Source organism: Passer domesticus, chromosome 15, assembly GCF_036417665.1.
Source record: "Passer domesticus isolate bPasDom1 chromosome 15, bPasDom1.hap1, whole genome shotgun sequence".
Lineage (NCBI taxonomy): Eukaryota > Metazoa > Chordata > Aves > Passeriformes > Passeridae > Passer > Passer domesticus.
This window is the reverse complement of record NC_087488.1, coordinates 10,104,566-10,132,233: the sequence shown is the minus strand read 5'-3', so window position 1 is coordinate 10,132,233 and position 27,668 is coordinate 10,104,566. Positions and strand designations below refer to the sequence as shown.

Genomic DNA, 27,668 nt, shown 5'->3' with positions numbered 1-27,668 from the left:
GAGTCCAGGTGTTCACACAGGCAGCTAAGCTATAGAATGTCTATTTTCAGGTCATCTTTGCTTGTGAAAAGTGTTTGGTTATCATCTGGGCACAGCAGGGCACAGCATCCCCTGGGCCTCACTCAGGACATGCCCTGTCTCCCGTGAAAGTTGTCTTGCCCAGAGAGAATGGCAATGTCAAAGGCAAGGTGAGACATCAGAAGTTCATCAGGAACCCTGCTGGAGCATGGAGAGGTCTTCTGCATTTCTGCTGAGAACAGAATATTCCCACCAATGCAGTATGTAGGGAGTTTGTTAGGGAAGACAGAAACGAGAGGAGAGGGAGGGTGTCACTGAATGTTGAGGATATGATGGAGGATAAAGAAATCTGTGACCACACTGACCAAATTCTGTTTGGGTGGAAATAACTCGGACTAGGGATGACAAAAACTGCCCCAGCAGGATAGTGCTGAGGATCTTTTACAGCCTCCTTCCTCTATTCAAACTTGAATATAAATTATAAGAGAGGTAAAATTACAGGAAAGTAATAATTGCAATTCCCTGTTTAAGGAAGACTTTCACTTCCCAGACTAAAGCAGAAAATTAATGCCACCAGTGATAGCAGAGCTCCATCAAAGACACAGGGATGGTATAAGGTGGTTTTCTTAAATAATAAATTAGCTAACAAGAGATGGTGTTTCTTGAGAACAAGCAATGATCCTTTGCTTTGACATTAGGCTAATAACAGATGGGATTGACATACAAAGGAAGCAGAGGTATAACAGAAATTACAAGTCTTAGGAGAAACAGAGTATATTTCTTCATGCAAAAAACTATGGAGGAATACATAGAATCTCCTCCCTAGCATACTGAAATAACTGGTATATGAATTTACAAGTAAAAGCAACCAGAGTTTAATGAATTTCAATGAAAGCTTGCCTAGGACTTCAGCATAGTAAATACAATGTTTATATTCTGAAGTGTATTTTTAGAAAGTATACATATTCTAAAATGTATTTTAAAAATTCAGTACAGTGCCAAGTCTTAGAACAAATTAATTGTAGGAAGGCAAACAGAATGCGAGAAAACATACATGGTTTACCAGAGCAGGGGATATCAGACTGAGCTGGTGTATCTTGAGTAAGATAATTGTCTCTCTGGGATGAAATAATACAGTGAACTCAGTCTATTGAAGTTCAAACAGATCTTTTGATAGTGCTCTGCAGGAATTCATTACTGAAAGTGGAATTGATAGGGATTAATATAAAAACTATGTAAAGAAAGAGCAACAGGTTATAATAAAAAAAAAATATTTACAAGAATGGAGCAAATTACCCAATAGTGTTGCTCAGGGATCACTCTTTGGAGCATTACCACATAATCCACATTTCCATGAACTAGGAACATCACCAGGCCCAGTCTCAAAAACTGTGCATGTCATAAAAAGCTGGAGGGTATTGCCAGTCCTGAGGAGGACCTGATCACCACACTGGAATAAGATGACCTTCTTGACTGCAGTGATAGAAATTTAATAATGTGAACTGCAAAGTCATGTTCTTGGGATTCATCAGCTGGAAGCAACAGAGAAGGAAAAAGATCCGAGTGTTCCGATAGACTGACAGTGTGCCAAATCTGCCAGCACAACACAGCTGTGGAAACAGATAATGTAGTGTTCAGATGGGTTAGGTGAGATTTTTAGCAGAGAAGGAAATATTGGCACTTTTAGACAAGGCACTGGTAAGATTTTGTGTGAAATATTTATACAGTTCCTGTCAACACTGTTGAAAAAGATTAGCTTAAACTGGAATCAGTGCAGACTGGCTATTAAAGCAATTACAGAATTAGCAGTCTTAGGGAGAGATAAAAAGAACATGACTTTTTCAGTGTGACAGTGGAGGAACAATATGCAAGTCTTTTATAAATAGATCTTATGATAAATAGAGTGGGAAAAGAACTAAGTTAAAGGTTAACATGACTGTGAGATAATTTTTTTTATAATCAGATCAACAAAATGTTTAGACTGAAAACTATAGAAAACACTTCTAGCTATTGAAGAAGATCACACTCTTGCATGGTCTTTCAAAGGGAGCATAAGGGCAAAGAACCTAAACAATCTTAATATGGAACTTGATATTCCCACAGAAGAGTTGCATGACTAAGAAAATGAGTCTGTGGGCAATCAATGTTTGGGACATACCAACAGAGGCTTGAAACAAGACTTGATCTCTCTTGTTCTGTATTTCTTGTGTGTGGATCCCATGCTTCACAGAGTTTTCTGATTCCCAAAGTGTTCCACCAGCAGAGGACCAGCAGGTTCCTCCCAGCATATCTTCATTGCTGCACAAGTTCGTTTCTGAGATGTTTTCACATTTCTCTGAAATGCTGGGCCTTGGCCAGTTATTCAACTTCACCTCCAAAAAATTACATCTGCCTGGGAAGTGCAGAGTACATTGGATGAGACACAGCCAAATGATGTATTTCTGCTTCCAGGCAGCTGGGATTGCACCTGGCTGCACTGATGTGCAGAAGGATTTGTAGGTGTGTAGATGGACCAGCTCCTCCTCTCCAGGTCCCTTCTGCAGCACTGGAGCACATACTAGTGCAGTGTGGCTCTCCCTTTTCAAACATAATGCACTCTGTTCCATTGCCCAAGATAATCATTGGATGACATTTTATTATGCACAATCTTATGGCTGAATTTTCATTTCTCAAGTGCCTGTTTTTTCCATTCTCACTTATATTGGTATAAATCTGGAGTAACTGTCCTGTAGGCTGGCCCCTGCTAATTGAAATTAAATGTGGGTTACAGAGGACTGGAGAAACTTGGGTTGCTTATTATTATGTTCTTAAATAGCCTTTACCTCCTAAGACGTTTATTCAGCATCAGCTGCTCAGTGCCCATTCCCTGAGTTATTGATTCTGCTCTTTTATCACAGTATGGAATGTGATAAAGCTGTGACGCTGCGGAAGTTCAAGGACTCTTTTTCTGCACCTGCCAAGGGTGATTCTCTGAAATACTGCAGGGTGTATGTCTGTATTACTCCTTTCTCTACAGTTATCATCTTCCCCACCCTGTGTTATGAGGAAAGAAAGCCAGAGTAGTTACATAACATGTTCTCAACAGGAAGCCAAATAATTGCTAATGTTGTGTTTGTTTTATTTGTTTCCATGTCAAACTGAAAAAAAAGCTCATATCCCACTGTGAACTACCTGGCCAAATGTAATTCTTTCTTTTATGTCTAAGAAATACCTACAACATCTGAAACATTTGTGGAAACAGTATTAGTAACAGCAGCAACAACACATGTGCCATGGTTTGATCTCACTCTGTTATGTTGCTTTTCAGCCCTTTCCCAATGATATCATAATGTGACTCTGGGGCTCTCACACAGCTTGCTTGGGTTTTCCACCACATGAAATCTGTGCCTTGCTTTTCTCTGTGAAGAGAAATGCGGCTACAAAAATATTTTCTTATTTTTCTGGAGTTTTGAACATGAAATTTTTATGAATAATTCTGATTTAATCACAAAATCCTGTGTAAGTTGTAGCCTGTCAGGATGATTTTTTTCTCTTAGAATAAGCATAATTCCAATAGGCCCTGCCTGTGCACTTAGACACTCCTGTGTCCCAGTGGATATGACACTGCAGGATATTTCAAATCCAAAAGAACTGCTTTGTTTGAAATTGGTCTCTTCATTCATTTGAGGATCCAGTGTTTTTCTGCATAATAGAAGGCATCTACGCAAGGTTCAGCATGGGTGATGTGAATCGGGTACTGATGCCAGTGGGAGCTTTTCACAGCTTGAGGAGAGAACCAAGACCTTAGGAAAAATCTTCCTGGAAAACAACCTCCACTGCAGAGAAATGTAGTAGGGATGGAGGATCACGTACCAGAGACCCTGGCAGGATGGAAAGGGTCTGTCAGAGCAGCTCTGTGCTCACCTGAGGGAGCCAGAGGAGTCACAGAGGTGACACAAAACAGCAGAGCAGCTGGAAGGGGCAGCCCTGGAAGCTGCCTTGACCTTGCTGCTGATATTTTGTCCCTCGATTTTTGCGCTGCAGAGCAGAATTTAGTGTCCTATCAGTAAATCCTCATATCCATCCTCCTGGCTGACTCAGCAGTGTAAGAGGGGCAGCTTTTTCCATAAAATACGATTTTCAAATAGTTTTAGAGGCTCCATTTTTTTTACCTGCTTACGACCTCAGCTGGTCTGTGCCGCTCGCACGCAGAGCCCGGCAGCTGCCGAGTGCTGTGCGGAATGCAGAGCCCGGCACCCGATCCCGCTGCCCGATCCCGCTGCCCGATCCCGCTGCCCGATCCCGCTGCCCGATCCCGCTGCTTCCCGGCCCCGAGGGACGAGCCAGCCACGCTCCCTTCCCAAAAACCCCGCGGGCCCAGCGCGGCAGACGCGAGGTGGCGCTCAGCAGCCTCCCTGCGCGGGGAGCGGGGCATTCCAACGTGGGAACCGCGCCTTCCCGAGGCTGCGATGGGCAGCTGGGCATTCCCAGGGGGGGAATGAGGACCTGGGCATTCCCGAGGCTGGGATGGGGAGCTGGGCATTCCCAGCACCGCGATGGGCAGCTGGGCATTCCCAAGGGTGGGATGCGACCTGGGCATTCCCAGCATCAGGATGTGGAATTGTGCATTCCCAGCATCAGGATATGGAATCGTGCATTCCCAACAGCAGAATGCAGGGCTGGGCATTCCAAAGGGATGCAGAACTAGGCTGGGAACAGGCCAGAGGCCAGGAGCCAAGCTGGGCAAGGGCTGCACACTCTTAGTCCTTGAGCAAGTGTTTCCTACATCAATGCAAATCCTCCACGTCTAAAGGCTTTAGGTTTTAAGAAGTCTTATGAAGTGTAACCAACATCTTAAGGAAACACAGTGAGAGAAAGAAAATTGAGGGAGGCAAGAGACATCTTAGCATACTGATGTCAGTCCTGCCAGAGCCTGTAAGTCAGTGTTTGCAGGCTAGCAGCCTCGTCCTGTTCTTCCTGCCAGGCTCAGACACCAGCAGCTGAAAGAAGAAAGACGAGATCACCTCCGACATGTAGTACACAACAACATCTTGTCCACCTTTTCACTCTCATTATTTTTCTGTCTTGTGGTCATTCCCTGCTCCCTGCCTATTTTTTTCTCTTCAGTCTCCATTCTCTGCTTTGGCTGTATTGTCTCTCAGAAAGAACAAAGGAAGAGGACTCCACAAGCCCTGACTGACAAGTCCCCATCTCCCATCTCCCCATCTCTGCCACCACGACTGCAGCAGAGCCCACTTCTGAGTGCAATTCATGAATCACCTGTCCTTCCTTGCAGTCTGAAAACCAGACTTTTATTGAAGGAGGTGATCACAGTGAGTCAGTCTTCCAAAACAGTTCTTTATTATCAGCACTCCCTCTGTTAGTTCTCTTTGTCCTGTACAAGCAGGTGAGGTCATGAATGCTTCAGTCACAGAATCATGTCCTCATGCATCACATGCAACATGTGCTACCTGTGCTGGTACCAGCTGGGCGAGATGAGGTATCTGTATTTATTTATATTGTACTGTATCTTGGAACAGGTGGTCTCCCTGATTTCTTGGCATCACCAGCACGTGTGAGGCCCATTCTTTCATGCACTGACGTTTATGGCTGCTATAGATGTATGACTTATCCCTGGCTAATGCCAACTAAATCAAAATTATGTTTATGCATAAGAACTGCTTTATTTTTTCAGGCATCCAGCTTTAGTGCAGGCAGTTCAAAAATGCTTTCCCATCTTTTCTCCTTAATACCTTGTCAAAATTTGATTAGTGCATTATCCCTTCTATTCTAGCAGGACCAGCCTTTAAGCAACAGAATTCACTCTTCTTTTCCATCCCATTCTTATGACATTTCCTCTTAGGCAAATCTTGCCTGCTCCAAGAAAAATAATCTAATCTGCAAGGACTGGCTGTCAAGTAGGTGCAGAATTCAATGAGTTTACACACAGCACAGACAAGTCCCAGCCCTTGACTGCTGCATACCAAGAATGTGTCATGAAGTGCAAGGTGTTTATTTGGGATTAATAATAGTCCACTGCCACTGCTCTGCATCACCCTCCAGGAGCACCACAGCAGCACCAAAGCCATTACAAAGCCTTGGATGGCACTGTGCCCCTCAGCCTTGATGACAACTTTTAGCCACTACTGAATAGCTCAGCTGAGCTGGAGGAGAGAGTGTTCATCCTTCTGCTTTGGTTTTAGTTAGAGCAATTTGCCCAGCTTGATGCCTCTACTGCTCCATCAATGATTTCCAACACACAGCACTCCTTGGACCATTGTAAGAGCAGAATACTCCACAGCTGACTGCTCCAAGAGAACAATTTAAGTTACACCTCATCCAGTAGTGAAATATTATGCATCTGGGGAAAAAAGCGGGAAGACCTCAGCTCCCACCCCACTGCTTCAGTCACTTGGGAATAAATCATGAACCTTTAAACACCATTCAGAGATCACAGAGATGAACTCCCACATTCATGATGACTTACCATCTTTTGAGTTGTCCTTTTGTCACTCCAAACAATCCAAGTGATTAATAAATCCCAGCAGTTTCACAAAGGCCTGCTGAACACTCAAAGGTCAGAGCTGTCTCTCACAGTGGGGGAAGATGTGCTCGCTTTGCCACTGCTAATTCAGCTTTGGGAGGTGTGTAAGCCAGCCATAAACAGCTACTACTAATTACAATTAGGCTCCAGATCTTCACCTACCAAAGATAAATCTGCAATGTGTTTGTATGTTTGTGTCTTATTTAAAAGAGTCACAGTGTGAAAAACCAAAGTGCAGGGTTGCTGACTGGCTGATTAGCAACAGCCCAAATCTGCTTGGTCTTTACCCACATTTTTACACCAGCTTAGTCTGTAACATTAGTTAAAACATTCCCCACTCCTGACACTAATCTGACTTATTTACATACTTGCACGGCTTCAAATCCTACTACAAGATCTACCTCCCAGAGACTGGATGTGGATTTGGAAAAAACAATATAAACTCAGAACCAAATAGGAGATCCATTCTAGAACTGAACCTCCCCCTCCTTCTTTCACACAAATACTATTATTCTATGCCATATAAAAGTAGATATTAGGGTGCTGTGTGAAAAACAGAATGCTTTACATTTCTTTTCTTTAAAAAGGCAAAACAGAGAAATTATTCTTTGATTACTCTGTCTGATGCTTAAGGGTTGTTTTAAAGGTAATTTATTAAAAAAATGTAATTTTCTTTAAACACCACAGGCCTTTTTTTCATGAGTTTTTCCTATTACATAGTTCACAGAAAGTCACATATCAAGTTGTCCTGGTAAAACATGCTGAAAGAACAAAATCATTACCATAGGTGGGGATTTTTTAAATAATTGTTGATCCTGTAACAACCAATATATTTGATTAGCAGCAGAAAAGCAATGAGTGTCCTTTTCTTTAAAAAGGCAGCACCTTGTCCCATCCCTGGCCAGAAGGTGGCTGGCCTGGATGTTGGGTTTTGCAGCCAGACCACCCAGGCAGTCACACAGTGAGTTCCAGTGGAGACGACCTGGTGCGCAGGGCTGTGAAAGGAAGGCAGCAGAGCTCAGACCTAACCCTGGCTCTAGGATGGATTTGTGAGGTGGAATATTGAGCTTTATCCCCACCCAAGAAGCCTCTTTCCCCAGCCTTGCCCAGAGTTTCCCTGTGGCCCTGCTGGGGTCACGCCGGTGCACAGGGAGGATGGAGGGTTAATGGAGCCCAGAGTCAGCTTGTCACTGCTGGGCCCCAGCACCAGGATCTGGTGTCTGCACTGAAGAATGAGTCATTTTAAAAGAATGTAGGTATCAAAATGCAGGCACTTCTCCAGCTACATACAAGTTAGACTATCTGTTTCTTGCTGATACAAATTTTCACACACTAGGGGGGAAAAGTGCTGGTTTCATGCATCACTTTGCACTGGATTGTGTCCAGTTGCTTCACTTATCATTATGCAACTGAACCCAGGGCAATTCAACACCCAAGACAAAATTAGAACTACATAAACATATTTGCTGTTCTTTGCTCTCCATAACAATATTTGTTTCTCTCCCCAGCCCAAGATGAACTGCACAGAACAAAATGAAGTACAGAAAATATCCCCATAATTTTATTTTTCTGAATTGAGTGCTTTGCCATTTATTATTGGCTTGCATAGCAGACCAGATGGGACTATTTCAGTTTAAAATAAAACTACCATCTTGATAGCTGGGAAAATTCATGCATGGACAAAATCTACCATAAGGCAGTCCTTAATCAGGCAAAAGCTGAAACTTTGTCAATATAGGGATAAGCAAAAACTCATGGCCAATGTAACTCAAATTCTGTTTCTACTAAACTGAAGAACTTACAGAAAAGCTAAAAGCTAAACCAAACCAAACCAAAACCACCCTGACAACAAAACCAACTAGCCTGTATTCCAGTACAATTTTTCATCTCCAGAAATCATTAACAGTAACTGTGGTGTTCACACAAACCTTCCAGCCATTAAAGAGATTAGCCAAGTTTTGCTTATGGGGAAACAGCCTCTTAAGTGATGGAACCCTTTGTGATACATTTACACTGAGCAGGATTTGATTCCTGGAATCATCTGTCTTGCAATTAAGCAGTTTGTAGCATAAGAATCTGTTCAACATACACTGAGACGGTATCACCAATTTTCCCTTTCAGCTTTGACCTCTTCCTTTCAGCCTTTTTTAAAGACAAAGCCTGTCACTTAAATGCCTGTGGCAAACTGGCACAAAGCACACATTAAATATCAGCTGTCCAGGGCCACAGGGAGGCTCAACATCAACATCAGAATTAGAATTCAGATAGTGCATCAGGGGTTTTGCATTTCTCTCTCTGAAAAGCATAAACAATCTACATACACAGGCAGGTGTTCTCTGCGGGCAGAACTGCAGAGGTGCAGGAGTGGGGTCCAGTCCTGTGCTTCCTCCTGATCCCTGCCAGGGCAGGTCCTTGCTCCTGAACTCAGCCATGTGAACTATTCAGCCAAATACCTGTGGCCATTCCTGGGCACCCTGCAAACCTTGCTGCCTGAGGAGTGTCTGGTTCCTCCTTCTACTGACAATTACCATCTTTCTTTGGCCACGTGTTGAAATGTTCCTCTTCTGACTGGGAAGTAAATTTAAGAATATGGCTGATAATGACCACACCACCTTAAAAGAAGCTTTGTGTTTTGGTCACAAAGTATACTGAGATGGCTTTAACCATGATGAGGTACAGGATGAAAAATTTACAGATCTTGGTAAAAACAAATACGCTACTTAATTTCCAATTAAAGTAGTAGAGAAACAAAAGAAGATTCAATTCATTCTAATGACCCGCATCTTCTGTAGCTATCAGATCCACCTTGTTAAGCAATTTCCAAATGTTAATTATAACAAAATTTTGATAGGAAACATGTCTTATTGTGGTCTAGATCATGTTGGCACTCAAGTAAATGGGAATTTTGCCATTGACTTCAATGGAAACAGGAGATTTCATATAGTAGGCATTTAAAAATTTCAGATATTTTTCCCTATAAATTATAAATTATGATGTTGCTTTCAAGACTAAATCTGACTCCAGTCCCAGTAGAAATCCACGGAATTTCTTTCTTTTGGACCCAGGAACACTGTGTTTTCTGTGTATTGTATTTATTTCTGTCTGGGAAAGTTAATTTCATTCTGCAATCTGTTCTCCAGACATCAGAGGAATGACAGCAGCAGCCTTTGGAAGAGCTGTGTCCACCCTCATCAGCCACAGGGACTGTTACTGTGCTGGGTGAGGAGAAGGACACAGGGACATGGCTGGGCCAGACAGACTATGGGGCTACCCAGGGTGTGATGTGCTGAGATTTCAACTTGATTCATTTGCTCAGAAAATCTCCTTGTCAGAGAGACTCCTCAATGCAGAATAAAACCACCAGAGCAATTCCCTGAGCATCCTCTTCTTATAAAGCTATAAATAAAAAGATCATAAAGTAAAGTCTGACACATCACACAGATACAGAGCCTGTCTTTCCATGCACAGGGAAAAAATAATTTTTCTTTATTTTTCATTCTTATAAAACCTTTGAGTTTGTCAGCATTGGAATTGTGGCCTCTTAACTTTTTATTTGTATTTAAATCCTCCCAGCTGAAGAACTTAGAGAGAAACAATCTTTTGTATTTGAAAGGTTTTCTAAGAATGAAAAGCAAAGGAAAAGAACATAAATAGAAGCACATAATAAATTTCAGTGTTGTCATATTTAGTGGTGCAATAAAACCTCTATTATATATGCACTTTACCCTAATCAAAACACGTTGAGAGATTGATTCCACAATCTGTATTCATTAAATTCCTAATCACTCCTTACCAGAGCTTTATTTAGAAATTTGCCAAGACTCTTGTTTCCTACAACTTCACAGCTGTAGAATTTACAATCCAATTCACCACTAAGCAAATGTTGCCTGCAGAAATGTCAGATAATACAAACTATCTCAGAAAGATCTGGAAAATGCTCTGTGCTCCCCAGACCAGAAATAGCCGTTACCACCAGGGAAAGACTCCCGTCACATATGATTCAAAGAAACAGACTTTATAATATTAATTGCAAATATTTAGAAGTTGATAAAATGCAGGCAGTATATTTGTTTGGGGAGGGAACCTAATTTTCAGTGTTAAGAAGAGTCACTTTGCCAGGTTTTCCACTGTTCCAGGAGTTCTACTCTGATATTTACAGACAGATTTATAAAACTCAGCATTTGGTCTGCAGCTCCTTCAAAAACCTAACTCTAGAAATCTAATGTTATCAGCTGTGAGATAAAGGCAGAAAAAGCTTTGTGCACAGATGTGCTCTAGGCAACATCAGAAAATATGTCCCTTCTCTCAAGCTTGTCAAGACTGCACATTTTCCCTTGCATGAAAAGGAAATCCAAGGCTGCATTTTTAGCAGTGCTATGGAAAAAAGACACTAAGTCCTTGAGAGTTAAAAATTGGATCCATTTTAAAATCTTCCATGTATTTACCTCAAAAACACACCTCTTTCCCTAAACAGGCACAATCTGATAAAATTCGAAACCAGTGTGTGGGATGTGATCAACAGAAGCTAGAGAGAATTTGGATTCTGGGGACTCTTTTGGGTATGGAGGAAGAGTGTATTCCCCAAACACAGAACTCAGTGTTTTTGTTAAATATAGCCCTAAACTCTCACTGTGCTCGAAAATATGTGTCAGCTTTATCTGCATTGACCAGTCTGTAATTTTACACCCTGTCAGTGATCTGAAAAAAGAGTCTTAACACAAACTAGGCTGAGAGCCTGTGCTTTCAGAAAACCCTGGGGCTGGAGTAAAATTTGTGGTCTTTTTAAATTTTGTACTGTTGCTTTTGTGCCATGATCACACCACGAGGCTTGTGAGCAGCAGCACAAGCACCAGTTCTTGCTGCAGGATTATTCAGCTTTGCTCAGTTATGAGCACAGTGGGAGGAACATACATGAACCTTAGAAACTAGAATTTAGTAAAAAAGCATTTAAGGGTCATAGGAAGATATATACTTCATGATTTTGGTGGAGAGATTTTCCCACCAAGAAGCAGGAACTACTGAGCTTCTTTTGTTTTCTACTTCATGGTTATTAATGAATTGCACCACAAGCAGAAAAAAAAAAATGTCAATACATCATCCTTTAATTCTGAGTTTTCTAATACTGATGCCAATATGCTTTAACTAAATGCTCTGCCATATTCAGGTAAACAAGTCTCTTATTCACCAAGTCTGCCTGGTTCTCTTAAGAATGGTGCTAAAACCATCATGGAGATTTTGGGTCAGCTGAGACACAGGATATCTGATCTAGCAGCTCCTCAGTTGGAATTTCCTTAGTAGCTGAAACAGTAGAGGACAAGCTGAATTATCAGATTCATCAGACAACTTAAAATGTTCTAAATTAAGTGGTGGTGTTAAACACATTGATTTTCCTTTGCTAGGCTGGAGTGAATGGAAACAAAGATAATTTTGAAAAGCATTGTTTGAGTCAAATTAATTTGATTGTAAATGGAGTTAACAATAGCTTTTGTATGTCGAGCCTTTTTCACCTAAACACCCTTCAAAATAATCAGGAAAGAGACTACAGAGAAATCTCATGTTTGTTGCTTTAATTGTAAACATTTCTCATCTATAATTCTATGGTTTTTTAATCTCTTCCATCTGCTCTGCATGTGCTCAGCATTCCCTGGACACAAACAGTTTAGTAACTATATTAGCTCCATTCTGTATTTCTTACATCAAGCCAGGTCATGCCAAGCAAGCATGGGATACTCAGCCTTTCTCCTGCTGCTTATGGCAGGGCTGTAAATCTGTTGTAGGAACTGACCCACGGGCACTGCTCACACTTGGGACCACGTCAGAGCTCCTCAGGGGAGCAACTGGCTGCTCTATTTCAGTGGGGCTTACCCAGATTATTTTAAATAAGCCAGAAAAATCTCAAGCCCTGCCCAGTCATGAGACAGTGTCTCCAAACAGGTTTTGCTCTCTTGGGAAAGCTGAATTTCAGGCTGTTTTCCTCCCCAGAGGCACAGCTGAGCTCGCTGTGCAGTGCTGGCTCCACACTGCCCAGGGACAGCTGTGACCTTCCTGGGCCATGGGCTTCAGCTGGGCTTACAGGAGAACCTGAGCTACCAAGAGCCAAAGCACCATGGCCCCATTCCCAAGTCTGTCCTCTCAAATCCCACCTCTCTGGCAATATCCCCACAGGGGTGATACCCCACAGCCTGCAGTCTCCGGGACACTGATGGATGTTCCTTTTGTGGGAAGGTTGTTACAGCATTTTAACCCCTAAAGATTGCGCCTTTGTTTTCCATTTTGCTAATTGTGTTTGTCTCTCTAAGAGCAGCCTTGCTATTTTTGCCACTGTTGTTGTTTGTGCAGTTTTCCTTGAAAAACTCAAGGGGGTTGCTAAAGAACTGGCAGAATTAGGACACCAAGATACAAGTGCTGCCTGATTATCAGATCGTGTTTTTTATATTTCTAGTTTTAAAACTGGGTGAAATCCAATTCCACTCACTCAAAGGAAATCCTCCTCTTGGAAGATGACCCGCTGGCCATTTCAGCAGAAGATAAGTTTCCATGTTTTCCTTTTGTTAATAACACTGAGCTGTCCATATATTCAGGGTGTAAATATAGAAAATAAATATAATTCTTCTGATCATAGAAGATGCCCAAGCAAATGCCCCAGAGCAGTGGGTCACACTGTGTACTGAGTCACTGTCCCTCAGACCCAGCAGAGTCACTGCCCAGAAACCTCCCAGGACTGTCTCCATGAAAATGGAGCAAATTGACAAAGACCAGGCTGATCATTTCAGTTGCTTGCATCCATAAAGGCACTGACATACCTGCTTATTTTAAGAGTGGTGGCCTTATGCATCAGTTTCAACAAGGCTTAGAACAACTTTCAAACCTTGTTCAATGGATGTTTCTCTATCCATTTTGTAATACCTACATATTTAATAGAAAAATCTGCTTGTTCTCCAAATATTCGTGAATGTTAAACCATGCCTAACTTTGTACTTTTCTCCAAAGCATGACTTGAATTCTTCTACTAGTTCTAATAATGCGTACTCTTTAATTCCTATGCCAAAAAAATCCATCATTCATAACCAGAAGCATTCATAATTTAAATGACTGTCTCTGCTGTTGATGGCACCATCAATTACAGGGTTAGGTGATGGGGAAGATCTGCACTGATTAACATGCATTTTTCAACATCACTGCTCAGTAAGGTTTTATATAGCTGCAACTTGCAGGAAGTAGCTGGGATCTGGTATTCTGAAATTACCTTGCCATGGTATTCTGAGATAACAGCTTTGGAGCATTTCTTAGAAAAGGCTTCACATTTCATTTAATAATCAAATTTCAGCAACATCACATTGGCCACAGAAGTAATTAACTTTCCAGAAAAAATTCTACGTGACAAATTTTGCCTAGAACTACAGCGTGTACAGCCTAGCTCAGCACAGTGTAGGACATAGAATACATTTGCAAAATGTTCTTACTTCTCAAATTCAGCAAAGTACTTAGGCATTTATTGTCCTTATCACATGCTTTCATCTACCTCTGCTCAGAAATGGACAAACCAGGATGGAGAATTTGGGAATCAGCAAGACTCCTTCTGCTCTCACCATCTGGATTTTTAAATATGGATGTTGCTGTATGGTGTATCCAAATGCAAAAGTCAAATAAAATAAAAAGTTAAATCCTTCAAGAATTGTGACTTCTCTCAGAGAATCACAAGTGCATCAAGCACCTCCACATTTACCTCATCCTGAGTGAGCAGGAGCTCAAGTTCATTTCCTCTGCAGTTCAAGGGCATTTTCTGCTGTAAGAATGAACCAGGCACAGCCAGGCTGGAATTCCTATTCCAAGGGAAACAGGCTTCCTGCTCTAGAGATTCACCTGGCCTTTTCTAGCCTTTTTCTCCTTAAGCTTCCTGTTTAGTAAAATTTCTTTTAAAATGTATCCTTTTTAGCAAGGTACAGTCATTACTATAATTCAGCTTAGATGAAGGAGGCCATTACAATTCAAGGAAAGACTGTTAAGTGAATATATAACTTGAACACAATAAATTTAATTTTTCATTCAGAGCAACAGACTTGAAGTAATTTACTTTACACCTGACTGCAGCAATTTGCCAATAAAATCCACAGTGAATAAAATGTGGTTTGTCCATAAATGGAAAAGAAGAACTTGCATTTGTTGTCTGGGTTTTCCTATGCTGTACAATAAAGCTTGAAATCACTGGGCTATCTGGACACTGATATCACTCAGGAGCTACAGCACAAATGCAGCACTGTATAGGAAGAACAATGGCTGCTTCTGTCTTTTCATCCCACTGATCCTTCAAATATTTGAACAGTGGAATCACTTCATTGATGCACCATTTGGTTAAACCAGGCTTAGCTCTCCAATGCTCAATGGATTCTTGTTTGGAAAGACTTGATGCTTTCATATCCGATGCTGTTATGTCTCTAGTACCAATTTCCATATTCATTCAGCTTTCTTTTCTATAGTCCTCATTCTAATGATTGTCAGTGCTGTTGGCAACGCCTAATGAGGGAGGAAGGAATGTTTCTCAGTTCCTAGGTCGGGTGTTGTGCCCTGGAGACATGAACTCCACATTTGGACAACACCCAAACACACATCAGCCCCTTATCATGCCTGCATAGAAAAGGAGCCCAGCACCCCAGGCTGGAAGGAGCTGGGACAAGTCCTGACCATTTCCCCATCTCAGCAAGTGGAGGAAAAGGGAATTAAGTCACACCTCACTGGGCATCTTTAAATCGGATTGGATCCGGGCTTTGTGCACAGAGAAAACATCTCTCAGAGTCAGCATCTGGGGCTTCTGAAACCTGTGTATCCTTGGAATATATATATACACACACACACCTCCTCGAAAAGCAGCTCTGCCAAAAGAATCAAAGGCCCTGCTTTATTCAGCAGTGTGGGTACCAGACCAGCAAAGCACAGATCATGACCCAGCTCTTGGTGCTCCTGCAATTACACAACCCAAGGAGCTGTTTCTGTTTATAGTGGGACCTGTTGTTTACACACAGGGATGAGGACTGTACAAGAACACACAGACAGGCTGAAAAACATCTGAGTTCATTTCAAACACATCTATATTTGAAAGCTTGCTGCAACTGAGGATTATTTATAGTGCTTATAAACCACATCATGGAGCAGGACTGCACCAGGCTACGTAGTGTAAACACACAGACTAAAGTTACAACTCCTGTAACAAGGATTGTGAGGGATTTTACCACACGGGATTTGAAGAACACAGCTCAAGAACACAATATGGTATATCAAATATTGAATAGAAGTTCTGTTTTCAGCATGTCTTTGCTTCCAGCTTAGCTAGACAAGACTGAAATGATTGAAGGCAAAATTGATTTTATTTTCCACTCAAAAACCATGATAATCCCACACATACCGTGTTAATGCTGTTTCTATTTGGACACTTTCAAAAATAATAAGTGTTTTGCTTCAGAATCAAGGCAAGAAAATTGATTCTATAGTTTTTCTGACACTTACTGAAAGTAATTTAAACCTATGGATGGAGTCATCTGGAGGTTCAAGTATCTTGTCTGTTTATGAATGATTCTATCAGATTTAACACACCCAAAAATCTACCATTTCAGAAATCAGTCTATGAGAATTTCTTTCTTTAAAAAAAGGCCTTATTCTTTCTGCATCACTGAATGAATATTTTTAGAAAGAAACAGAAATGAAAGTGAACTGGAAGGGTTAAATTCAGGAATAAAATTTCTGAGTTACAGCTTCAGAAATCACATAGAATTTACATTTGACACATATTCCTTTCAAATGTTGGAATCAGGATTGAAATTCCCATTTCAGATACGGAGGACCAGAAATTGTCTGATTTATGTAAACAACCTACTTGGCTTAAAAATTATGTTTTCTGCATATAGGAAAAATATGACTGGACAAGTTTTGTACATTAGCATTTTACAGGGCACTAGGAACTGAAAAGCTGCATTGTAAATTTTTAGTATCTCTGAAAGTCTACCTCAGAGGCTGAAGCCACATGACATTAGAATGATAGCTGGTAAAAAATAAATTGCTTAAATTTTGTGATTCATTCAAGTTTGCAAGAATAAACCAGATGTTATTTGGTGTATTTCCCACATACAGCATCCTCTCCCTATAGCAACCTTTCCAGCATTTTTCTTTATTCAGCATTTTTCTTTCTTCAGCATTTTTCTGGGGGGGGGGGGGGGGGTAGTTATGAGGTGTCTACTGATAGTAGGTTAAGTAATATAAACCCAAAACCACTCACAGAGCTCTCCAGGAGTTACGTTCCTCAAATGACTGGAGCATGATGCATTAATATAATTACAGTAAATTACATCTATACAGTTTCTTTCATCTCCTATATTCCCAAAGCAAATTACAAGTTGAATGAATATTCCACTCTCACTGCTCACAAGCCATTTAACAATAGGTTAAACACATTTTGTCAGGTGATTCCTGTTCCCTGACTCGTGACCATGGATACCCCTATCAGAAGCATTCATCTCATCCATCTGAAAATTATCTCAGGCATGTAAGAGGCACTAAATCACACTTATTTAAATTAAAGCAGGCACTCACACAACTCTTCGCTGCACTTTCGTTGCTCTCTTGCACATGATTCATATTGGTACTCAAAGAATAATGACAGGAAATAGATTACAGAACAATCACAGAACTTATGATGACCAAAAATACAGCTTTCCAACCTGGGAAGGTAGCTTCAGCTTCAGGTGCTAAAAGAATTAAGGTTAAAAATGGGAAGAATAGAACAACTCCATGCCTCCAGAAGGCAAAAAGCCTTGAGCAAAGAGAAATGCTCAAGCCCAAGGGTTTAAAACTGCTTTTAGTGGCAACCTGACAGGCTGAAAGGAATATCTTTTCCTTATTTTGTCATACTTCCCCAGTTCTTCCCCTGCCAAGTTGGATGGCAGCTGCAAAGTTCCTAACAGTATTTGATTTAAGAAAGCAAAAGTGACTAGACAGATGTTTATGCAATCTCTAATGTAGGGCTCGAAAAGAAAAGGGTTGTTGGAGGCTGGTTGTAAATAGTTACATGATCCCTGTGCATTTCATCAGTGCACATGTTCTGCATCTCTAGTGCCTCCAATCTTACTGCAAAAGTGACTCCAGAAGTTGCTGGAGTCTGAATACAGCTGAACAGACCACAGCCATAAATCATTTGACTACATGCTTTACCCTGAAAATCGCAGGGCACAAAAGAAATTACCTTGTCAAAGCCTCTTGGAAAACAGAGCACACTTTTAAAGACTGCATCCTTATGTGCTTCACATAAAGTTCAAACTAATGGCAACAGCCCACAGGCATTAAGAGAAATAACAGCAATCAATGCTATTTTTAAAGGGAAGAGTGGGGGCGAGGGGTTAACATATGTGGAATTAGCTCTGGGCAAAATGAGAAGCCATTGCATCTAAAATCAAATGCATTCTCTGAAATAGACACCAGGGACCAAATTCCCATGCAGACTCCTGCAGTCCAAGAGTTTCAGCAGAATTTGGCCTTCCTCTTAACTTAGCTTCATTAGGTCATTTCATGCCATCAGTTTTTATGTTGGACACCCTACGTACTGCACATCAGTTGTTGGCACTATGGAAACAATTTTCCAAATTGGAGGGGGAGGAAAGGGTGGTGTGTGCAAAAGGGAGAGGAATTTTTTCCCATTTAGAATAAAAGCAATTTCTCAGAAGAGTTTGAGGGGGAAAGTGGTATTTGTACCCCTTCTACCAGATGTCACCAGTGACAACAAGAGCCAGTATTAAATATCTCTCCATCAAATTCTTCTTGAAATTTTTCAGCGTCAGCTGGTCAAGAACCCATTCAGAAAACAGGAAAGCTGAAATCCTCCACAGCCATTCTTAACCAACAAAAGAATTATCTTCTTTGCAAAAGAATTATCTGTGTCAGAAACTGTTCGTGGAGGACAGACTTGAAGAATTTTTAATAAGAAAAGAAAGCTTGTAGCAGTAATTTTTCTTATGTTTATATACTGTAAACGATATAGCACCTCCTTCACAGAGAATATCTTTTGCAATGGTCTTTTGTTGCTTTTTGATCAGCTGCTGTCAATGCTGGATGCACTGAGCTCTTGTAGGTACCCTCCATTTGTCACTCTTCTGTCTGGCACCCTGATTTATTAGTGACTGGCTTCAGTCACTGGTTAGGTCTGTCTTCCATCTTAGAGGGAAATGCTTTGGAAAAAAGATGCCTTGATGCTGTCTCTGACATTAACACTGTCTCTGCACCGTCACCTCTTGCTCTGCCACCACCTCAAGCTGTGATGCCAATTGCAGTGTCATCCCTTGCCACCCCTTAATCCTGGCCATAATGATACCTTGTGCTGTCATCCATATGACTTGTCTTTCACTGTTCTGCTACCTCAAGGCACAAGTGAGATCCAAGCTGACAGGCTCCTCACCCAGCTAGGCTACAACATTCGTGGAAGAAAATTGAGATGATCAGATAATATCCATGAAAAAGTAACTGGCATAAAGGAACACTGGGAAACAGCACTGGCCAAACAATTCTAGAAAATAATCAGTTCTCTGAAAGAGACTGAAGACAGGCTGAAAACTGAAAAGACACTCTTCAGATATTGTTAGAGCAAGGATGTTGCTATTGAAATTTTTCTCTCTATTCTGAAAGCAAAGATCTTTCATGTAGGGCTCAGGGACTTTTGTCTCAGAGACAGCTGGGCAGATCACAACCCCTTTGCTTCATACATACCCGACTAAACAGGTTGTCAGAATCTTGCAGAATTGTAAGATTTTCTCTGGAGACAGAGCAGATGAAATACCCTCCCCCAACCAACTGTTCTGATGGATTGACATAATATTATTTTACCTCCTATAGCAACAAATTCACTGTGTGGTGTTTTTTGAGGTTTTTTTTTTTTCCAAACAACAGATCAGATATTCTGGAGATAACATGGTTATTATTTCCCCTGATTGGTTTGCTAGGCAAATACCTGAACAGTTAAAAAGATACTTTTAATTTTTTTCTTTTTGTTTAGTGCTCCAATGATGAAACTCTATCACATAGGTAAGATAACAAGTTATCACTTTTAAACAGTTATTAAAGACACCTCTTCAGAAGTTATTGTGCTTCATTTCATGTGACTCCTCAGATCAAGCATATCAGATAGTGGGGGCTTTTGTCTTGCCTTACATCACATGGAGAAGCTGGTGTTTTCAGCTTAAATCAGAGGAAATTTGACATGACTGTTCTTTTTGCCTATCTGGCCACTTATCTTGTTTCGTTTGCAAATATCATATGTATTCTCTTGAGATAAAAATAGTGCAAGATGATTAGTTAGGCAAGTTCATTTGACACCATTCCCCCTTCGTGACGCTGAAATCTAAAATCTGTATATGGTATACAACTTAAAGTATATATATATGCAAGTTCAGCTCTGCTGGAGACACACTGCAAGTACCTTCCTCCCAACCTGACTGCTTCCTTACCCAGTCAAGAAGACCACAAAGGTAAGCTGATTATATCTTCTGCTTTCAAAGAAACACAAAAGAAAAGTGCTCCCTAAACAGAAAGCAATTAAAGTATCTATCCTTATCTCAGCTTCCAGGATGTTGTATCTTTGCAAGCTAACATAGAACAGAATCAGCATTTGGATCAGAGGATGGAACAAGACAGGAACGATGCACCCTTGTCAAAAATGCTGTGATTTTTAGGTTTTCCTTCAACTCTTCCCCTTTTTAATCCTGTCGGCAGTGAGAATTAGATGAATGGAATGGCTCAAAGTTATATTGCCTAATGCTGAGAGGGGGAAATATTTTGCACAAGAACTCACTTAGACAAAATAATTCAGTAGTAAAAGAACACCAACCCAGCTGCCTGAGCCGGGGAAGGATCCATTGCCATCAGTGAGAATGTGTGCCTTCACTTTAACTGTTTCAGAGATATTTAGAAAGGAACTAAAATGACTGACAACTTCTTCTGCTACAAATCAACAGGTACAGAGGCAGCCATTTCATACTTTAGAGGAAGTTTAAATCTGTGTTTAGATCTCAAACCAGTGCACAGACTATAAATGGGTACCACTATACCACTACCACTTTTTCTCAGTCCATGCTTAGACAGGAATAATGATGTTGCTGAAGACCAGTTAGGGATTAATGAAAATATATTTCTATTCTCTTCTGGCTTTCAAGAATAACTTTTCTGTACCTTAGTCCCCTTCTTTCACTAACATGAATTAAGAGTAACGTTGCAAGTTTTAAACTGTAATCAGTCTGCCCTGGTGTGTGCAGTTTACCAAACTGTAACTGCATCAATGCACTAAAAATTGATTAGAAATTCAGGCATTATAGCATTTTGTTAAGTGATACACATTGCACTGGCAAACTATTGCAGCTGTTGGGGGCTGAATGGGACAGAGTATTTTTCTCAAATGAAATGCTGCTGTGTCAGAAGAAAACATCACCTTACTAAGAATGAATATTAAGTTATGATACTTCTGTTCTAAAGACAACAGTCTACTGAAATGCCAAAATCTGGGCCAAAATCTGGTTTATTATAACTTAATGGAATGTAAAAAGAAAAGGACCTCAGAAAATACTGACAAAAACCTTTTTATAAAGCTCTCGTGAAATGTAGTCTTTCAGTGATGCAGTAGCCCAGCAAGACACATTTATCATTGCAACTAAACATGAGAGGAACTTACCCTCCAAAAACATGAGAGGAATTTACCCTCCAAACTCCAAATGAGTAAAATTACTATTACTAATTCTACACTAATATTTTCATTCATTGTGGAGGTCACTACATCTATTGATAATAACACTAGATTTTTCACATTCCAATTACAATTACTCCAGATACAGTTCTAGGGGCCAGACCAGCCGTATCTCCTATGTGTGCTGTAAATACACTGGGTTTTACTGAGTAATAATCCTCCTCCAGGAAAACCCACACAGAAGTCATGAAGTTGTGTGGTGCTGGACACCTTGGATGTGCTCTCCCGGCGCAGCAGAGGCATCAGATCCTCCCGAAGCCCCACGCTCCCGCGTGCAGAATTCCTCCCTCATTCCCAGCTTTCAGTGGAAGCACCTGCTCCAGACATCTGTTACAGCGTGCTCCACTTGCCATCAGATGAATAATGTCCCCCCATCACACACTGCCACTGCAGCAACTTCAAATAGAGCCATGAAAGTAGGAGAGAAGTCATTTTAATGACTAAGTAGCTCACATTTAATTTATTTTACAGTTCAACAATGGCCATCACTGACATCCTCTCTGCTAAAGATATTGAATCTGCTCTCTCCAGCTGCCAGGGTAAGGAATGGTCGCTCTGCAGACAGAAGATGCATATCATTTTTATGTCTTAAGATGACATGCCTATCATTTTCCCTTTAGATTCCTTCCCTGTGAGATCTCTTTCTAAGCTACATTACAGTATAGTCCCTTAAATTCAAAAGGTCTCACAAGTGGTGAACAGCAATTAAATGGCCACCATTTCAGTTAGGGCTGGCTTAACATTAAGCTGTCAATTCTAAACCTGTTAAAGACTTAAATTTAAAGCTGTCCTTGTCCTTCAAAATTTCAGAAAAAGCCTCAGCTTGCAGAATGTGAGTGTCATTTGTGAAACAATTATCAGTCCCACTTCTCTTAAGAGTTGCTCAGTAAGATCAAGCAAATTTTCCAAATACTCAGAGATCTGGTTTGTCTGTGAACTACTTACTGTTCTACCAAATTCTTCACCTAAGTAAGGACTCTGTGAAAATTAATGAAGAATTACAGGAGTTGTTTGTAAGTCACAGCAGCACCCTCTCAGTATTTATTATTAATTGCATGTGACACATTGCATAAATCCTGTTTTGGTGGAAAGTGCATTGTAGCAGAAAACTTCAAACTGGCTGAAAGGAAATATGACCACGGGCACAGAGTGATTAAAAAGGGAAAATATTATCCACTGTATCTGCTCTTTTGCTACACCAGGGAACAAGAGAAAGAGAGCAGGCTGATGCTTAGGAAAAGACATACATATTCACAAGGAATACACAAGCAGTAGTGACTTCAAAGAAGAATATTTAACAACTTCTATTTCTTCCAGCTGATGATTCCTTCAACTACAAGTCTTTCTTCTCCACGGTTGGTTTATCCAGCAAAACTCCTGATCAGATAAAGAAAGTTTTTGGAATCCTTGATCAGGACAAGAGTGGTTTCATTGAAGAAGAGGAGCTGCAGTAAGTACTGTTCAGCTGCTCTATTTAAACAACAAAAACCTTAGAAGTTGCTTGGTGTCCTTGAAGAAACCCTTGGTGTTATTTTAAAAATAAAACAGAAATCCTTGTCTTTCCTTGAATCTGTGTGGATTCCCTCAGACAATAAGAGCAGACATTATCTTAAGGGACGTTTCAGAGAACAAAACTCAAGCACAGCACCCTGTTATATTTCAGGCTGTTCCTGAAGAATTTCTCTTCAAATGCCAGAGCCCTCACCTCGGCAGAGACCAAGGCTTTCCTGGCTGCAGGAGACACTGATGGTGATGGCAAAATTGGAGTGGAAGGTAAGACTTTGGAAAATTGATAAACTTTGTGGTTTAAAATGCACACATTTCACGCTGCATTTAAACTGGGGACTGAAGAATACACATGAGTACTTTGGCCTGATGCTTTCTGTCACAATTTTTGTATGAGCAAGTACTCTTTTATTTTCATAGCTTTATTCCCAGTTGGTCTCTGTTGCAGCAACAGAATATTTAGGCCCAGTGTAGAGTCTGGTCTCCCAATCAATGACAACAGCTTTGGGGTTAATCCTGGAGTGTTTCTGATCCATAGACTCAATGTGCTGGATTATTAAAAGATTCAGAACACCTCAATTTCTCAGAAATTCTATTTCAGCAGTGGATGTTCTGCACTTCTGGCCATACAACATTTCCATTTTTAAACACATCTCTGCCTAAAGAAACTTATTTCTTTGTCTCCTATTATCAAACGTTGGCCACTATTATTGGGTGTTTAATTCACTAATGTAAAATACGACTGGTATTGTTTCTCAAGGCTGCAACTGCAGCAGTGCAGCACAGGATTTTGTGCTGGAAAATTATCTGATAAGTGCACATTTCACTGGGCAGTCCTTTGAGAAACTCAATCAAATTCCTGAGGAAAACCTCATAGGGATGATGTGAACTACTCAGGATATTTCTTTTAGAAACTGCAGCACAGAAAAATAGGACATTATGCATCATGTATTAGAGATGAAGTCACTGAAAACAGGGCTGTCTCAGCTGAACTAGGACAGGTGGCAATAACTCCAACAGACACACGTGCTAATCTTAGCCAGATTTGGGAGGAGAGCGAGATGCACTGTTGGAGGAATTTGCTTTAGCAGCAGCTTTAGCAGCTTCTGTTTATGAGCCCCAAATAGGGCATTGTATTATGCAGATCTTGGCCCTTAACCACTGAATCTCCCATTCTGGAATTACTTCACTACAGATATTTTTAATTTGGAATAACAAAATTAAAAACTCCTCTCACTGAGAGTTACAGGCTCTTCTTCCTTGACTATTATCAGAGTTTGTAATGGGGTAAAGATAGTTTACCTTTAAGTCAGGATTTCCCACAAATATAAATTTACAGCCACACTCCTCCTCTCTGCACTTACTCTTTTTAAGGAGTGAAAAATCTGTTACGCCCCCAGAATCTCAGTTTAGCAGTAGCTTGTGCAGTGTTATAATAACTTTGGGAGCCCTCCATGCCTAGGAGTTTTAGTCATTTTTATCTATCTTTTTAAAGATGTCAAAAAACTACTTTTAACGAGTTTTATTCCCTGCTTTTCTCACTTTCTTCCTTGACAGAATTCCAGTCTCTGGTGAAGGCATAAACAGCATGAGACCAAAGGCAACCTTGAACCTACTGTGCCAATTACCTCGTCCAGCAAGCACTTCGCACTCAGCATGTGTTTGTACATTTTTATATTGTTTCAGGCATTAGCAGTTCCCCACACATGAAGTTCACACACCTGATTGCTGAGAAACCTTGCAATGTTTTGGTCACATGGCATTGTTACATTTCCATTGTAAAGAAGGCACTTTGTGATTTTCCACCACTGACAATGTTGATATTGTGGCTGGGAGAGGGGAGAAGACAATTAAAAAATCAATTAAACAAAAAGACCCTTGGGAGAAAAAGCTGCTTTTAATAATTTTGTTTAGGTTCTCCATCCTTATACTTGAGCATGCTGACTCACCAGACACAGTTTTGATGATGTTAAACCGTACCATATCTTCTCAGGCTTAATTGTACTGATTTAATTGAGGTTTATTTCTGATTAATTCTCTGATACTTGAGAAAAAGCAATGCTGAAAAGATAGCTAAAAATAATTCCTATTAAGTCTCAACCCTGAGAATATGATAAAAAAAATAAGACATTTAAGAAGAGTTCACACCTAGCTCAAAGCACAGAATAAGTTTGTGGGTAATTTTCCAACATAAAGTAGTAGACCACAGCGTAATCGTATCGCCAGAACGTGTTTATGGCCTAAAATGTGACTCTCCCTTAAGAAGATTTATCTTTCATGAAATCTAAGGCAGTTGTGAGATACAGGAGAAGGGTCTAATCCTACTCTGTCACTGTCACAAGTCATGGTCCCCTGACAACCTGGGCCACAGGCCTGGAGGTTTTTCCATGAATCATGCGCCTGTTGCTTATTGTCTCTTAACATGTACAAACCAAAAATATTTGCCACATCTGTGAATTTCTGTGTTTTTAACAGATGAAACTACAGCCAATCTTGCTGTTCGATTACCCTAAAGCTCTTACATTGTTAAATAATAACCATTACTCAAGCTCTCATTTATTATATGAATTATTACCTATATGTTCCATAATAACAGCAGTTTTCTTCAGTCTGAAAACTAAGAACTACTCTTCCCTTTGAGAAGTGTCTTACAGGATTTAGAGTTGGTTACAGCATTGTCTTCATTAATGGACAAAGTAAATAATGTTCATGGCTAAATGCAGATGTCAGCAGGCTGAGTAGATGTTGTGCATCCCTGGCTGAGTGTGTCAGAAATTTCCCCACCCTGATTTAGCTGTTTCCTTCCCCATGTCCCATGCTGTGGCTCCAGCTCACAAGCAGACTGTTGTTTTATTACTCTTCACTAAAACTGAATGATAATTATGATTTGGCAGCTGTTTTGAAGAAGAGCAGAAACAAAGCCTTTGGAACTTTTATGTAACAGCCAATGTTGGCATTTCCATGAATTGCAAGATGATTATGTGAGGCAAGCACAGCTCCCTCATTCCCAGGCATGTAAGAGAGCCAGCTGACCGATTTAGGATGGCTAATGCAAAAGAGGAATTCTAGCAATCAGACTCACTGAAGCCTTGGCAGAATTATAATGAATATAAATCCTAATTCTATCCCCACTGCCTTTGATGTTAAATCTGGGCTTAAATTATAGCTGCTGTTAATTGCAGCACTGAAATATTTTGCATAATGATGAGACTCTGGTTCCTTTTACCTTAATAATTTCCCTGATGAAGAAAAAACCTGGGGCAACCTAGATCTGCAGCAATATCCAGATGTAATATATACATTAGCTCTTCACACTGCTGATCACTAAACTATCCTGTCACTGGCTCACGAGCAGATGGCACATACAGTACCAGAAGTGACAGACCTGACACGGCATTCCTTGCACCTCTGAGACTCTCGTGTGGAATGCAAGAAATGCAAGACTGCACAGTGGCCCATCCTGGATTTCAGAGATGCTGAACAACTGCACATCACTGCCTTGTGCTGCCACAGGGGGATGAAGCACTCCCAAGCATCAGGAAATCCCTTTGTCTGCTGCAACTTCACCTATGCTTATAAGAAAATCCATTCTTCTTAAATAGTGTCCAAAAAAAATTGTTTCAAATCTTATTAAAATCATCCAGCCATTTCATTCAAAGAAATTATAATAAAAATCCAGGAAGTACCCAGTTAAAAAAAAAAAAAGCCCATAGGCTTCAGCAAAAATACCACCTACTCTCTGTTAAGGTTTCTGTTAGCATTAGGATCCACATTTTAGATTCACATTTTAAACAAATTAAAAAAGAGCATTTTTCAACTAAAGGAAACAAATTCAAAAAATATTACATTTTCTGGCAAGGTTCATTTTAATTAAGTCAGTGGCAGCTTGCAGTTGTTTATGGAATATCATGGAGTGTTCTCTGAACTTGACAATGCAATCATGCTAGTGAAAACCTTCAATTGCAGGATGTCCATGTGAATGGCAACTGAAGTACCAGAGACACATGGTTGGTATCACAAGGTTACCATAATTAAGGTACAGAACAAGCGAGTTACTCCTGATGGAAAGGTTCTCTGGAGGTCTCTGGTCCAATCACTCCCTCAGAAGGGAGGGATGGAAGGACTAAGATGAGTTTGAGTATCATCAGAGACAGAGGTTCTATAACCTCCCTGGGCAATCTGATAAGTAAGGATTAAATCCTGTGCATCAAGCTGCTATGAATGAATTCAACAAAACACTGCTGACTATACAGTTTAAAACTAAAATGCTGTTAGAAATTGTTTATGCTACATCAAATCAGAAAGAATCTAACAACCCCTGGTATTTCCACTTTGATCACCTGTTCTCAGGCTCAGAGTAAGACCATCCTACTCACCATAATACTCAGTGTAAAACTGCTTCATAGTTCCCAGCATAAAGAAGATATGGTTTGTGTGTTTTACCTTCACTTAAGACAATTAAAGAACAACACAAATTGTGAGTGGTAGATCTGAGCTCCACTAGGCCTGAAGACTGTGAGTTCTCAGACACTTCTGTCCCTTGATCACCCTGTGGGAGCAGTTTAATCTCTAATCCTCCCTATACTTCTTCTGAAATAAAGATGTACTACGATCCCTTTAAGCAGGAATGAAACACAAAGAAATCTATAGTCCTACAGGAGCTCCTAGAAGAGGCATACAGAGGGCCAGGGTCACAATCCCAAACCCACCCTAGTGCTCTACCCACTGAATTCACCATCTCTCTTAAACCAAAAATTTGGGTTGCCCTGAAAGAGAAGCAGAACCATGCATGAGATAAAACCTCCTGGTATTTAGTGGAAGCTGGCTGCCCCCTAACTCCATGTTCCTTTG

At 40.6% G+C, this 27,668-nt stretch overlaps 1 protein-coding gene and 1 long non-coding RNA gene across 2 annotated transcripts in view; one reads left to right on the top strand and one right to left on the bottom strand.

The window, feature by feature from the left end:
* LOC135281764 (uncharacterized) overlaps nt 1-27,668 on the bottom strand; it is a 57,249-nt gene that overhangs the window by 7,441 nt on the left and 22,140 nt on the right. The window lies entirely within an intron of this gene.
* Nucleotides 19,558-25,447, top strand: LOC135281762 (parvalbumin, thymic-like). Its single transcript, XM_064390932.1, is given in 6 exon segments — nt 19,558-20,007; nt 20,009-20,043; nt 21,783-21,850; nt 22,629-22,761; nt 22,975-23,084; nt 24,375-25,447. Coding segments are annotated over 6 exon segments (450 nt in total). The 5' UTR covers nt 19,558-19,929; the 3' UTR covers nt 24,401-25,447.